Source organism: Panulirus ornatus, chromosome 1, assembly GCF_036320965.1.
Source record: "Panulirus ornatus isolate Po-2019 chromosome 1, ASM3632096v1, whole genome shotgun sequence".
Classification (NCBI taxonomy): domain Eukaryota; kingdom Metazoa; phylum Arthropoda; class Malacostraca; order Decapoda; family Palinuridae; genus Panulirus; species Panulirus ornatus.
In genome coordinates this window covers 8,627,810-8,644,472 of record NC_092224.1, presented here as the reverse complement: position 1 = coordinate 8,644,472, position 16,663 = coordinate 8,627,810, and the positions used below count along the sequence as shown (strand labels likewise).

Below are 16,663 nucleotides of genomic sequence, written 5' to 3'. Positions count from 1 at the left end.
CAGAAAATCGATGGTGTACCTGTACTACACAATCCCAGTTTTCAGTTCACAGTCAAGCAAAGAGCAACAACCAGAAATCAAAACCTCTGATTATACACAAAGTTTCTGAATGCTATTTTCTTACACCTCATGAAAGCAGATATTGACAAACAAGAATGAAAAAATGTAGGTCTGAACACTGAAATATCTATTCTTTCCAAGGCAGTGTCCTGTTGGCATGAGGGACTCTCTTAGATATTCTCTATGAAAATCAGGGTTAAGACCTTCCAACCCTCAGTGTTTCAAGTGAGGAAGTGCTGGTCTTCCCACTTCCTTTGCTATCCACTTAATCATGGTTGTGGCAGCTTGCTTTTTTGGACCTGACACAGAAATGATTGTCATCGACCTGTTCCACCAAGCTGCGTAAAAACTCAGACTTTGCAGACTGCTGGTGACAATCCAAAAGTAGTCACAGCTGATAAAGTGAAATGTTTTTCAAAAAAAGAAAGGGGGAAGCAAGGCAAAGTAAGAAAACTCAAAGAGAAAAAAAAATGCAAGTGGGACACTGCCTTGGAGAGAAAAGGATTTAAAATTTTCAAGACATGTATTTCTCTCCTCTGCAGTTTGTCCCATGAGCATGACAGCATACCTGTATGAAGGAGAATGGTTTGGAAAATAAATTTCAGATATGAAGATTAAACCTAGACGCAAAATTAAATGGTGATACAAAGGCACACTGGAATCTGTCTCTCTTGGGGAAGTTCCCAGAGCCATACAGGGTAGATCTACAATATCTAAAGTACCATCTGACAAAAGTGGTAGATGAATGTCAAAAGAGCCTTTACATGATTTTCTTCAATGAAAGGTCTCTGAGAAATGGTAATGGATGATGCCACCTTGCTCTCATCATATACTCTAGCACTAAGCCCATGCTGAGCCAATAAAATTAGTTTCTTAATCTATGTAAGAGATATTTCTAACCAGAAAAGGTTTCATGGTTCCAAAGTAAATTAGTAAGTTAAGTCCACATGCACATGAGAGAGAGAGAGAGAGAGAGAGAGAGAGAGAGAGAGAGAGAGAGAGAGAGAGAGAGAGAGAGAGAGAGAGAGAGAGAGAGAGAGAGAGAGAGAGAGAGAGAGAGAGAGAGAGAGAGAGAGAGAGAGAGAGAGAGAGAGAGAGAGAGAGAGAGAGAGAGAGAGAGAGAGAGAGAGAGAGAGAGAGAGAGAGAGAGAGAGAGAGAGAGAGAGAGAGAGAGAGAGAGAGAGAGAGAGAGAGAGAGAGAGAGAGAGAGAGAGAGAGAGAGAGAGAGAGAGAGAGAGAGAGAGAGAGAGAGAGAGAGAGAGAGAGAGAGAGAGAGAGAGAGAGAGAGAGAGAGAGAGAGAGAGAGAGAGAGAGAGAGAGAGAGAGAGAGAGAGAGAGAGAGAGAGAGAGAGAGAGAGAGAGAGAGAGAGAGAGAGAGAGAGAGAGAGAGAGAGAGAGAGAGAGAGAGAGAGAGAGAGAGAGAGAGAGAGAGAGAGAGAGAGAGAGAGAGAATTTACAGGATATAAGGCATGGTGCTCTTTTATGAAGTTTTTCAAGAGTTGATGACAACAGGGCTATTTCTTAGTAGTTTCATTCCTGTGTCTGAATATGGCATATATTTCACTAACTTTCCTCTCACAGCCACAGTTATGAGAAAAAGTCTTCATAAGAAAACTTGGCGAACTGGTCTGAATACCTATTAGACTGTAGAAGATTTTGAACTTTAGAAAGCTCCCACTTTGGGCTGTGGAGAAGCAACTGGTCTCCTCAGGCAGCAAGACTGAGTTCTTCCCAAATAATGACTATAATAATAATAATAATACCAAATCTCATGGACAGAGGTTCTTGAAGTGCATTCTTATATGATGCAATGGTGTTACTAGCCTTATTCTTGTCAGAAAAAATCTAAAGGACTCTAAACATAAAGCTTCAGTGACATTCAACACATCAAATTCTTCAAGGAAAGACTGAAAGGCTTTCCTGACCAACTGGTACTGTCTTTGAGTATACTGAAGGACAAATGTTATGCAAAATGTCATTTGATATACATTTTTTAAACCTTTGCCTGTAGAGATGCTGAGAAAATCTATATGTATAAATTCCAAAATCCACATCCTGCAAAAAAAACAAAAAAACTGTGATCTAAGGTATCATCAGAGGAGTACAGTTTGGCATTGTTGAAGAAGTCTTGCATTATAGTTTGTCCCACGCTGGGGCTACCACCATTACTCAATCCTGAAAATCAACGAGCTTGAGAACTTTTCCCACAAGATGTACAAATAGAAAACAGATAAATCTGGTTCCAATGACTCCCTTCCATGGACAGAGTTTCAATACAAGTGCCCCATGTCTAAAGCTGGAGATGCATACATGTGCAGTAATGTAATGGTTGGCAAAGAGATCCACCTGGGGTGCCACTTAAAGTCTTTCCCTGCAGACATTTCTAATGTCACTATGTTTGATCTTAATGGGTACCTGTCTAGATGTTACATATTCCTTGAAGGTAAAAGGTTTGGGAGAAAAAGGCACGTGGGCATTGCCAGGGAGGGAATCTTTTCCATTAACTACGAGATGTAAGGATTTGCAAGAGCCCTTGTTCATCAGGCAATGGACAGCCATAGTATTGTTCATCACAAATAAAATTTTACACCCTGGATTCTGGACATTTGAGGAAACAAACAAACATGGGGCCAACAGCTCCATTTTGTAAATACGAGAGGAATTTTGTACATATATCCAAGGACCTACACTTACATGTCCCTCCAAAGAATGGATTTGATTAGATGTACACATCCAAATCTCAACAGAAGTTGCTAGTTGTCTCCATGGTATGGAGTTTTGGTGGTTCCTAGGGACATGTTCTTGAAAGATCTCTGTTTTTTGAGAGAAAAATGTGTCTACTCAGAAGATAACCTTTCTGGCTTACAGTCTTACCACGTCAATGCACAGGGCTGCAAAACTGTTAATGTCAGGATATTATGGTCCGGGATCAAAAGGTAATGTCAACATTTATGTAGTCCTGAACTTTTCCCTTGGGAAGACAAAGAGTGCACCTAAGTTCCAGCCTTTTTCTTGCCATGTAAATTCCTGACTGGGACTTACATGGAACTTTTCCTGGTTGTCGACAAATGCTTTTTGAAAGGTGTTCAGGATTTGAAGCTCTTGTCTGGCATATTTCTCCTTTAATGATGAAATCACCAAAAAGTATTCAAGGTAAACCAGAACTCCTGTTTTGGAAGATGTTAATTTTGGGACCTAGACAGATATTACTTTAGTAAAGATATGTGGGGCTGTGCATAAACTCAGTGGCATCAACTTGACCTACCAGGACTGTACTAACTTTAAGGGCCAAAAATTTTCTCTTTCTAGGTTGTATTGGACTGTGCCAGTAAATGTCATTTCAGTTCAAGAGAAATGTTCAGTTTATTAACTGCAAGGTTTGACAAAATAATTTGTAAAGTGATCTTGAACCTGTGTCAGTATGTGGGTCTTAAAAAAGACAAAGCAAAAATATTTTTTCCCATCTGGTTCTCTTTGTTAGAATGAAAAAAAATGTTAATGTGTAATGGTCATACTGCACACTCTTATGACATACTTTCCTATCTTCTCTACCAATGTAATTTTGCAACAGCCAAGTTGGGGGCCATTATAAAAATTTTCTTTATGGGTGGCTGGGATTTCAAACTCCCAATTCAGATCCTCTTTTAACATTAGACATTCCCACTTGTTAGACCTCCATAAATCTTGGGCTTCTCTGGAGTGAAAAGTTCTTCATCGGGATCCTAATCTGGCAAGACAACTTTGCCAAAAGTGACTTTTTACTCATGGCATAACCCTGCATACCCTCTCAGAAGAGTATGAAAGGAATGGTACAGCCCTCTACAACAATTCCTTATAAGATTAGGTATAAAAGAATTCTGAGCTTGCTGTCTACTCCTTGCACTTTCTTTGGAAGAAAATGGAAGTCACTAATGAGTGAGGATTACAAAAACTCTAACTTATATCCTTTATCAAAAGAAAACAGCCTTTTGTTTTCAGTGTTACTTAGATAATGAAGACCACATTAAAGTCTCTGCATGGAACAAACACCTATTTTATGGCATCTCTCAAGACTCTGTCAGTGAGCTCTAGTTTAAGTAAATGTTCCATTCTTGAGTAACAAGATTCACAAAAGGCACAAATATCTGCTGAGACTTTGTGTACACTTTCCAGGATGATATGAAGGAAGGAGGATGAATTAAACAACAATCAGCTTAAATCCCATTTGACTTAGCAAGGCCTGGGGAAATGCAGTTTAATATGAAAACGGAGGTCTCCATCCTTCCATTATATATCTGAGGCTGTTCTCGAGAAAGTTCAGGGCATTGCTTTAAAAGTGCTAAGGGTAAAAGTCGGATGTTTTAGATTTGAGGAGTAACTTATTCCATGTTCTTAAGGCTCTAAAACATATAAGGATTAGCAAGAAAATCCCACAGGAGAAAAGGTGGTTTTCCAAAAGTTTGGTACAAATGATTACAAGTGATCACTGAAAAATTACCTTTGAGGACACTTTCAACACCACATGTAATGTTGGTTAACACGACAGTCGCAAAGAAATCCCTGATTTTAAACTTGCAAATTTTTATGATTTTTGCAATGCTCTTGACAGGAAAACCTTGAATGATATGGGAAATAAAAAAAAATGACATAAATGTAGCATGGAAAAGCTTTAGTACAACCTTTGAAACAGTGAAGGAAATGTGTCATTGCATAGTACGTGGTCTACTTCTAAAATGAAGCCAAGGTGGGTGGAATAGAGATAATAAAGTGCCTGTTGTTTAAGAAAGCAGCTCATAAGATACTCAAAGAGTCCAATAGCCAATATGAAAAGAGTAAGTTATGTACATGACAAAGTAAACATCAACATGAAGTGTATATTGCTGAAAATAATCAAAGAAACACTAATGAGTTTTACAGTAAATTAAAAGCAGGATGGTCATTTCCTAGTCAGTTGGTCCATTACTTACAGAAAATGGTGACTTTGTTCATGATAACAAAGCCATAGCAAAAATCTTAAAGGTCATTTTTGCATTTGTATTTAGGACTGAAGTCACAACCTGTACCAAATCCAGTTTCACTGATAAAGAGAGAAGAATGTACTGCAACAAAACGATGTAAAAGATGAACATACTAAATGTATAAACTGAATGAAAATAAATAAAATAGCTGGCCATAATAAGTTTTCTCCAGGACAATGAAGAAGCAAAATATGAGATAGTTAACCCCCTGACTGCCCTTTTCAGTAAGTCATTTACTACAGGAAAAATTCCAGATGAATGGAAATTTGCCAATGTAACACCAATATTCGAAAAAGAAAACAAGTCACTACCTGGAAATCATTGTCAAATTAGCTTCATGTCAGTAACTGAGCACTTTATGGAAACCATCATTTGAGATGTAACTGTAAACCATTTAGAGGGCTATCGTTTAATTAACTATTCTATGAAATCACTCATGTTTATCAGATTTGATTGATTTCGTTTATGATATAATCATCATGTATGACAAAAGTAAAGCAGTTGATGTCAACTCTCTAGGTTTCTGAAAAGCATTCAATAAGGTTCCGCATCGAAGCTTACTAGCAAAATTTAGGTCACATGGCACTGACAGGGTTGTACTTTGGTAGATGGGAAACTGGTTGTAAACAAAGAGTTGTAATTAATGGCTAGGCCTCAGAATAGGTGGATGTAACAATTAGTGTGCCACAATGATCAGTTTTGAGACCAGTTCTCTTTCTCGTATTATCAGCAATATTGATAATGGGCTGCAGGGGAAGATATTAAAATTCATTGATGATGCAAAGCTGGGAAATAAATCTATGAATGAACTTCAATGTGTCCAACTGCAAACTGACTCAGACCACACGATAAACTTGGCTCACAGGTGGTAAATCAATTTTGTATCGATTAATGCACTGTTTTACATAGTGAAGTAAAAACGAAAAGGTAAGATGCAGTATGAATTCTGTTGAACTGCAAAAGGTGAATGAAAAAAAAAAGATTTGGGAATAATACTCTTTGGTGACCTAAAACCAAATAAGAAGTGCACAGAGGCAGTGAAAAAAGATTTTTTTTTCTGGATTCATTAGCTAGGGCCTAGGGCCTCTGAATTAAAGTCCAGGGAAATCATTCTTACTCTTTACAATTCATTAGCCATCTCCATCTTGAACTGTGTTCAGTTTTTGTCACCCCTGTCTATCAAAAAGACAAACAGAATGGAAAGAATGCAGTACAGAGTTACCAAGATGATTCTTGGGCTTATAAGCAAATCCTATGTGAGCTGATTACTTGACTAAAAATCTGTTTGGCTTAAAAAAAGAGATTATGAGGTGATCTGATACAAGTATTCAAATTCATGAAAGGCTTTGATAGTTTTGATCTGTCAAGCAACTCAAGACTTGTTTTGTCTGATTTCACCTGCAGTAACTAATACAAACATGTGGGCAAGTATTTTACCTCAAATGAGGTGTAGTAAATTTTCTTCAACAAGACTGTAAACATAAGGAATGATCTGCCAATTAGCATGGTTGAAAGCAGAGCTATAGACATGTTTAAGAATAGACTTCACACATCTTTTGCTTCATGTCCATCACTACAATTATTTGTGCCTCCTTTGATACACTGACAGTTTGCAGGCTCATCTCTTTTGATTCATTTATGTGCCTTATAACTTTTCCAACAATCATCTATGAATTTTGGATATCTTCTATCATCATAACCAGCGTTAAGAGGACCCAATGGTCTTTTGCTGTTTGAATGCCTTTGTAATACATCATAATAATACATAAAACAATTCATATTAAATTGCAAGCCCCAAGCCAGACAGGTGGGTGGTAGGAGGGTATGAAGGTAATGATTCCTGCATCCACCTCCTTCCCTCCAACACACTCCTCAACAATATACCTCACACACACAGCACCACTGACTGGGCTTTCTGGTAAGATTAAATGACTGCTTTGCACTGTTTTAGCTAAACATTACAAAAAAAAAAAAAATTATATCAAGCAGGCAGACTGTATCAATATACTGGGGTTATTGGGGCTGGGTTTCTGGTAAATAATTACTTCTTTATCATGTTGCAGCAGTGCCTTTGATTATCATTCTGTGATGTTATTCTCCCACAAATGCTTGCCAGTTTCCCTTCTCACACTAATTTTTACTGTGTTGTGTAATATTACAAGATATATTCACGTTATTCACACCATCGCTGTGCCTAAGTACACCTAGTCCCTGCTACATGTTCCACCACAACCAGAAGATTTGTTTACATGGTGTCCATTAAAAAGTAAATAAAATAATAATGACATGCAAAAAATAAAAGTTGTGGCATAACCTTCTCAAACACTCAAGGACTACAGATGGAAACTGCTCATATGAATCTTGTACTTGTGGGAAAAGAAGGGCATCATCTTGGAAGTAAAGTTAGACATTTTGAAGTCTTTTGAAACAAATCAAGTGTGGTGCTGATATTGCCACACCTCTCACTTTGTCCACTAAGTCAGTGAGACTAATCCTGAGCATGCAATTAGGCGAGACAATGTGCCACCAAAGTGACATGAAGATCACTCAAACCAGAGGTGAATTTGTGGAAAACATGGAAAGAACAGTGAGTGCCTGAATTGAAGAGAAAAACCAAAGTGACATGCCTTTTCTTTAGTAATATATTTTTGTTAAACAATCCTATTCTAAGCTGTTTTCTTACCTACATGATAAGATTAATGATAAGATTAATGATGTACCTACATTGTACTGCATGTTTCTTAACATTTTATAAATATTCTTTGTGTGAAAATTAGGCTGAGAAATCTCAACCAGGAATGTAATCACCCGTATCTCAATGAATCTCAAGGTAAACTGGGATTCACAATCTGGTGATTCCGTGAAGCCGTGTTTTCCAGGAATGCATCTCCAATATCAAATGGGGACTAGGTGTATGAAATAAGAGCAGAGTGATCATCCAACTCCAATAGAAATAAATAAATAATATCTTCACATCCTTCTCTCATACTAGGAGCAGTAGACACGTCAAATGTACTCACCTCTGACCATAACTCAGAAGTGGACTATGCAAAGTATTTATAATACTTTTTGAGTATTTTCTATTACTTCTACATGCCAGTCTATTATTTCATAGGATATGATTTTCTCTTACAGCGCCTAAGTTGATAGGTACTGCTGTTAATTCCACTGTTTAATGGTTAATGAATCTCTTATTTGGGTTTCGATTATGATCAAGGTTGAGCTCCAGGTTAAAGTATGACTCCCAAAAAGAGACAGACAGACAATCACACAGGCAATGATGATGGACAGAGTGATCTATAAACGCTTGCAATGCTATACAAGACAAAAATGAATCACATATCAACACCTCTAATTTCCAAGGTATGACTAATCCTTTAAGTGCTGGTCAGTGAAAAATTAGGTGTCTCATTAAGATAAGGGGAACAGCAAAATTTGACAGGCTGAAAAAAATCATATGCAAAGTAAACAACCACAACAATATATTCATTTATTCATATTTATTATACTTGGTTGCTGTTTCCAGTGTCAGTCAGGTAGTGCCAGGAAACAGACGAAGAAAGAATAGCCCATCCACTCATATACACATATATATACATAAATGTCCATACACACACATATACACTTACATATCAACATATACACATATACATACAGATACAGAGACATATACATAAATACACAGGTACACATTCATACTTGCTTACTTTCATCCATTCCTGGTGCGTGATGTCTCCATGGTTGTTGAATTTGTTTATGAATGGGGTTGTTAGGGAGGTGAATGCAAGAGTTTTGGAAAGAGGGGCAAGTATGCAAACTGTTGTGGATGAGAGAGCTTGGGAAGTGAGTCAGTTGTTGTTCGCTGATGATACAGCACTGGTGGCTGATTTGTGTGAGAAACTGTAGAAGATGGTGACTGAGTTTGGTAAAGTGTGTGAAAGAAGAAAGTTGAGAGTAAATGTGAATAAGAGCAAGGTTATTAGGTACAGTAGGGTTGAGGGACAAGTCAACTGGTAGGTAAGTTTGAATGGAGAAAAACTGGAGGAAGTAAAGTGTTTTAGATATCTGGGAGTGGATTTGGCAGCAGATGGAACCATGAAAGTGGAAGTGAATCATAGTGTGATGGAGGGGGTGAAAGTTCTGGGAGCGCTGAAGAATGTGTGGAAGTCAAGAACATTATCTCGGAAAGCAAAAATGGGTATGTTTGAAGGAGTAGTGGTTCCAACAATGTTATATAGTTGCGAGGAATGGGCTATAGATAGAGCTGGGCTTAGTAGGGTGGATGTGCTGGAAATGAGATGTTTAGGGACAATATGTGGTGTGAAGTGGTTTAATCGAGTAAGCGATAATAGGGTAAGAGAGATATGTGGTAATAAAAAGAGTGTGGTTGAGAGAGCAGAAGAGGGTGTTTTGAAATGGTTTGATCACACGGAGAGAATAAGTGAGGAAAGATTGACCAAGAGGATATACATGTCAGACGTGGAGGGAATGAGAAGTGGGAGACCAAATTGGAGGCGGAAAGATGGAGTGATAAAGATTTTGAGTGACTGGGGCCTGAACATGCAGGAGGGTGAAAGGCGTGCAAGGAATGGAGTGAATTGGAATGATGTGGTATACTGGGGTCGATGTGCTGTCAGTGGATTGAACCAGGGCATGTGAAGCGTCTGGGGTAAACCATGGAAAGTTCTGTGGGGCCTGGATGTGGAAAGGGAGCTGTGGTTTCGGTGAATTATACATGACAGCTAGAGACTGAATGGGAACGAATGTGGCCTTTGTTGTCTTTTCCTAGCACTACCTCGTGCACATGCAGGGGGGTGGGGGTTTGTTATTTCATGTGTGGCGGGGTGGCGATGGGAATGAAAAAAGGCAGACAGTATGAATTACGTACATGTGTATATATGTCTGTGTGTGTATATATATGTATACGTTGAGATGTATAGGTATGTATATTGGCATGTGTGGACATGCATGTATATACATGTGTATGTGGGTGGGTTGGGCCATTCTTTTGTCTGTTTCCTTGCGCTACCTCGCTAACGCGGGAAACAGCGACAAAGTAAAATAAATAAATAAAATATTATTTATTTTATCTATTTTGCTTTGTTGCTGTCTCCCGCGTTTGCGAGGTAGCGTTTTCCCATTTTTTAGAAAGTTAAAAAACAAGGAGGGGAGGATTTCTGGTCCCCCGCTCCTGTCCCCTCTAGTCGCCTTCTACGACACGTGAGGAATAAAATATATATATATATATATATATATTATCCCTGGGGATAGGGAAGAAAGAATACTTCCCAAGCATTCCTCACGTGTCACAGAAGGCGACTAAAGGGGACGGGAGCGGGGGGGCTAGAAACCCTCCCCTCCTTGTATTTTAACTTTCTAAAAGGTGAAACAGAAGGAGTCACGTGGGGAGTGTTCATCCTCCTTGAAAGCTCAGATAGGGGTGATCAGGGTGTCTAAATGTGTGTGGATGTAACCAAGATGAGAAAGGAGAGATAGGTAGTATGTTTGAGGAAAGGAAGGAACCTGGATGTTTTGGCTCAGAGTGCAACGAAGCTCAAGGGTAAAGAGGAAGAGTGGTTTGGGAATGTTTTGGGAGTAAAGTCAGGAGTTTGTGAGAGGACAAGAGCAAGGGAAGAAGTAACACTACTCCTAAAACAGAAGTTGTGGGGGTATGTGATAGAGTGTAAGAAAGCAAACCCTAGATATATATGGGTAAAACTGAAAGTGAATGGAGAGAGATGGGTGATTATTGGTGCCTATGCACCTGGGAATGAGAAGAAATCATGAGAGGCAAGTGTTTTGGGAACAGCTGAGTGAGTGTGTAAGCAGTTTTGATGCATGAGACCGGGTTATAGTGATGGGTAATTTGAATGCAAAGGTGAGTAATGTGGCAGTTCAGGCAATAACTGATGTACATGGGGTGTTCAGTGCTGTAAATGGAAATGGTGAAGAGCTTGTAGATTTGTGTGCTAAAAAGGGACTGATGATTGGGAATACCTGGTTTAAAAAGAGAGATATACATAAGTATACATAAATAAGTAGGAGAGATGGCCACAAAGCATTATTGGATCAAGTGTTAATTGATAGGCACATGAAAGGGAGACTTTTGGATGTTAATGTGTTGAGAGGTGCAACTGGAGGGATGTCTGATCATTATCTTGTGTAGGCGAAGGTGAAGATTTGTAGAGGTTTTCAGAAAAGAAGAAAGAATGTTGGGGTGAAGAGAGTGGTGAGAGTAAGTGAGCTTGGGAAGGAGATTTGTGTGAGGAAGTACCAGGAAAGACTGAGTGCAGAATGGAAAAAGGTGAGAGCAAAGGACATAAGGAGAGTGGGGGAGGAATGGGATGTATTTAGGGAAGCAGTGATGGCTTGTGCAAAAGATGCTTGTGGCATGAGAAGCGTGAGAGGTGGGCAGATTAGAAAGGGTAGTGAGTGGTGGGATGAAGTAAGATTATCAGTGAAAGAGAAGAGAGAGGCATTTGGATGATTTTTGCAAGGATATAGGGCAAATGACGGGGAGATGTATAAAAGACAGAGGCAGAAGGTCAACAGAAAGGTGGAAGAGGTGAAAAAGAGGGCAAATGAGAGTTGGGGTGAGAGAGTATCATTAAATTTTACGAAGAGTAAAAAGATGTTTTGGAAGGAGGCACATGAAGTGCATAAGACAAGAGAACAAACAGGAAAATTGGTGAAGGAGGCTAATGGGGAGGTAATAACAAGTAGTGGTGATGTGAGAAGGAGATGGGGTGAGTATTTTGAAGGTTTGTTGAATGTGTTTGATGATAAAGTGGCAGATATTGGGTGTTTTGGTCGAGGTGGTGTGCGAAGCGAGAGGGTTAGGGAGAATGATATGGTAAACAGAGAAGAGGTAGTAAAAGTCTGCAGAAGATGAAAGCCAGCAAAGCAGCGGGTTTGGATGGTATTGCAGTGGAATTTATTAAAAAAGGGAGTGACTGTGTAGTTGAATGGTTGTTAAGGATGTATGTATGTATGACTCAGAGTAAGGTGCCTGAGGATTGGCGAAATGCATGCTTAGTGACAATGCACAAAGGCAAAGGGGATAAAGGTGAGTGCTCAAACAACAGATGTATAAGTTTGTTGAGTATTCCTGGGAAATTATATGGGAGGGTATTGATTGAGAGGGTGAAGGCATGTACAGAGCATCAGATTGGGGAAGAGCAGTATGGTTTCATAAGTGGTAGAGGATGTTTGGATCAGGTGTTTGCTTTGAAGAATGTATGTGAGAAATACAGAGAAAAGCAAATGGATTTGTATGAAGCATTTATGGATCTGGAGAAGGCACATGACAGAGTTGACAGGGATGCTCTGTGGAAGGTATTAAGAATATATGGTGTGGGAGGCAAGTTGTTAGAAGCAGTGAAAAGTTTTTATCGAGGATGTAAGGCATGTGTACAAGTAGGAAGAGAGGTAAGTGATTGGTTCTCAGTGAATGTCGGTTTGCGGCAGGGGTGCATGATGTCTCCATGGTTGTTTAATTTGTTTATGGATGGGGTTGTTAGGGAGGTGAATGCAAGAGTTTTGGAAGGAGGGGCAAGTATGCAGTTTGTTGTGGATGAGAGAGCTTGGGAAGTGAGTCAGTTGTTGTTCGCTGATGATACAGCACTGATGGCTTATTCGGGTGAGAAACTGCAGAAGCTGGTGGCCGAGTTTGGTAAAGTGTCTGCCAAAAGAAAGCTGAGAGTAAATGTGAATGAGAGCAAGGTTATAAGGTACAGTAGGGTTGAGGGACAAGTCAATTGGAAGGTAAGTTTGGATGGAGAAAATCTGGAGGAAGTGAAGTGTTTTAGACATATGGGAGTGGATTTGGCAGCGGAAGGAACCATGGAAGTGGAAGTAAGTCACGGGGTGGGGGAGGGGGCGAAAGTTCTGGGAGCATTGAAAAATGTGTGGAAGGTGAGAACATTATTTCGGAAAGCAAAAATGGGTATGTTTGAAGGAATAGTGGTTCCAACAATGTTATATTGTTGCGAGGCGTGGGCTATAGATAGAGTTGTGTGGAGGAGGGTGGATGTGTTGGAAATGAGATGTTTGAGGTGCAAGGTAGTTTGATCGAGTAAGTAACGAAAGGGTAAGAGAGATGTATAGTAATAAAAAGAGTGGTCGAGAGAACAGAAGAGGGTGTTTTGAAATGGTTTGGTCACATGGAGAGAATGAGTGAGGAAAGATTGACAAAGAGGTTATATGTGTCAGAGGTGGAGGGAATGAGGAGAAGTGGGAGACCAAATTGGAGGTGGAAAGATAGAGTGAAAAAGATTTTGAGCAATCGGGGCCTGAACATGCAGGAGGGTGAAAGGTGTGCAAGGAATAGAGTGAATTGGAATGATGTGGTATACCTGGGTCGACGTGCTGTCAATGGATTGAACCAGGGCATGGGAAGCGTCTGGGGTAAACCATGGAAAGTTTTGTGGGGCCTGGATGTGGAAAGGCAGCTGTGGTTTCAATGCATTATACATGACAGCTAGAGACTGCGTGTGAACGAATGTGGCCTTTGTTGTCTTTTCCTAGCGCTACGTCACGCGCATGTGAGGGGGGAGGGGGTTGTCATTTCATGTGTGGTTGGGTGGCGATGGGAATGAATAAATAAAGGCAGTAAGTATGAATCATGTACATGTGTATATATGTATATGTCTGTGTATGTATGTATATGTTGAAATGTATAGGTATGTGTATGTGTGTGTGTGGACATGTATGTATATACATGTGTATGTGAGTGGGTTGGGTCATTCTTTTGTCTGTTTCCTTGTGCTACCTCGCTAAAGTGGGAGACAGCGACAAAGTATAATAAAATAAATAAAAATAAATAAACATATATCCCTGGGGATAGGGGAGAAAGAATACTTCCCACGCATTCCTCACGTGTCGTAGAAGGTGACTAGAGGGGACGGGAGCGGGGGTGGCCAGAAATCCTCCCCTCCTTGTATTTTAACTTTCTAAAATGGGAAACAGATATATCTATGTATGTGTATGTATATACTTTGATATGTATATGTATGTATATGTGGATGTACGGGTGTTTATGTGTCCATGAGTGGATATGCCATTTCTTCGTCTGTTTCCTGGCACCATCACACTGACATGGGGAATAGCAATCAAGTCTAATAAATATGATATAAATAAATAAATATATTTTCCCCTGGGCCCTGGGGATAGAGATGAGAGAATACTGCCCACTTATCTCCTGCATATTGTAGGTGACTACGAGGGATGGGACCAGGGGGCAGGAAATCTTCCACTCCTTTATTACTTTCTGAAAGAGGGAACTGAGGAAAGTACCAAATGAGATCTTTCATACTCTAAGACTCAGAGAACATGTATGCAGTGTGTGTGATTAATATTTGTGTTTTCATGAGAGACAATCTTACACTCATGTGGTCTCGTGTGTGTGTGTGTGTGTGTGTGTGTGGCAGTACAGCACTTAGCGGATTAAAGTATATCAAATGATTTGATATATATCCCTTTAACTCCTCTCTGTGACTCAGCTGTGCAGTGTGAGCGCCAATCATATACCTTCTGAAGCAAAACTGTATAAAATATGATACTCTGTGCAAGACAAAAATGAATACAGCATAACATAACCCAATCATCCTTCACAGGTCAATGCAAGAAAAAAATTAATATAACATAACCCAATCATCCTTCACAGGTCAACAAAATCTGTGAAGATGTTTAAAAAGCAAACAAAATAATAAAGTAATTTAAATCATATCAATCAAATACATACTTTGACACAAAGTAATTCTAATGATGTCTTACATTTTAGGAACACATTCCTTTTTATTTGATTTATCAGCCAATCTGCTTTATCAATAATTGCTTATTGCACATAAGACATTTGACCTTATGTTAATGCTTTTGTCCCCTTCAGTGTTACATATGATATTCCAATTCCCATCACAACTATAACAACAGCTAACATTATATAAGAGACAGTGCAGGACCCTTCTACACTAGAGCCCATGCCTCCAAGCTGTCCTTCTCCATCAGCACCAACATCACTCACATCCATTACTTCTGAGGCATCTGATGATACATAAAAGATTAAGCACTGGTTAATAAGGTAGAAACTGAATATTTCATAAAACATTTTTAATTCATTTCATATAAGTGTATATATATATATATTTTTTTTTTTTTTTTTTTTTATACTTTGTCGCTGTCTCCCGCGTTTGCGAGGTAGCGCAAGGAAACAGACAAAAGAAATGGCCCAAACCCCCCCCCCCATACACATGTATATACATACGTCCACACACGCAAATATACATATATATATATATATATATATATATATATATATATATATATATATATATATATATATATATATATATATATATATTTTTTTTTTTTCGTACTATTCGCCATTTCCCACATTAGCGAGGTAGCGTTAAGAACAGAGAACTGGGCCTTTGAGGAAATATCCTCACATGGCCCCCTTCTCTGTTCCTACTTTTGGAAAATCTAAAAAAAAATGAGAGGGGAGGATTTCCAGCCCCCCGCTCCCTTCCCTTTTAGTCGCCTTCTACGACACGCAGGGAATACGTGGGAAGTATTCTTAATCCCCTATCCCCAGGGATAATATATATATATATATATATTATATATATATATATATATATATATATATATATATATATATATATATATATATATATATATATATATATATAATATATATATATATTATCCCTGGGGATAGGGGAGAAAGAATACTTCCCACGTATTCCCTGCGTGTCGTAGAAGGCGACTAAAAGGGGAGGGAGCGGGGGGCTGGAAATCCTCCCCTCTCACTTTTTTTTTTTAATTTTCCAAAAGAGGGAACAGAGAAGGGGCCCAGGTGAGGATATTCCCTCAAGGGCCCAGTCCTCTGTTCTCAACGCTACCTCGCTAATGCGGGAAATGGCGAATAGTATGAAAGAAAGAAAGAAAGATATATATATATAGTGAGCTTGGGAAGGAGACCTGTGTGGGGAAGTACCAGGAGAGACTGTGTACAGAATGGAAAAAGGTGAGAACAATGGAAGTAAGGGGAGTGGGGGAGGAATGGGATGTATTTAGGGAATCAGTGATGGATTGCACAAAAGATGCTTGTGGCATGAGAAGAGTGGGAGGTGGGCTGTTTAGAAAGGGTAGTGAGTGGTGGGATGAAGAAGTAAGAGTATTAGTGAAAGAGAAGAGAGAGGCATTTGGACGATTTTTGCAGGGAAAAAATGCAATTGAGTGGGAGAAGTATAAAAGAAAGAGACAGGAGGTCAAGAGAAAGGTGCAAGAGGTGAAAAAAAGGGCAAATGAGAGTTGGGGTGAGAGACTATCAGTAAATTTTAGGGAGAATAAAAAGATGTTCTGGAAGGAGGTAAATAGGGTGCGTAAGACAAGGGAGCAAATGGGAACTTCAGTGAAGGGCGCAAATGGGGAGGTGATAACAAGTAGCGGTGATGTGAGAAGGAGATGGAATGAGTATTTTGAAGGTTTGTTGAATGTGTCTGATGACAGAGTGGCAGATATAGGGTGTTTTGGTCGAGGTGGTGTGCAAAGTGAGAGGGTTAGGGAAAATGATTTGGTAAACAGAGAAGAGGTAGTAAAAGCTT

The 16,663-nt window shown here is 39.3% G+C and overlaps 1 protein-coding gene across 1 annotated transcript in view; it reads right to left on the bottom strand.

Moving 5' to 3' along the window:
- Nucleotides 1-1,441: 1,441 nt before the first annotated feature.
- Nucleotides 1,442-16,663, bottom strand: part of LOC139753695 (uncharacterized) — a 42,546-nt gene continuing 27,324 nt past the window's right edge. Inside the window, exon 4 of the mRNA XM_071670837.1 lies at nucleotides 1,442-15,098. Within this exon, the coding sequence (XP_071526938.1) occupies nucleotides 14,917-15,098 (182 nt within the window). The 3' untranslated portion in view covers nucleotides 1,442-14,916. The remainder of the gene's footprint in view (nucleotides 15,099-16,663) is intronic.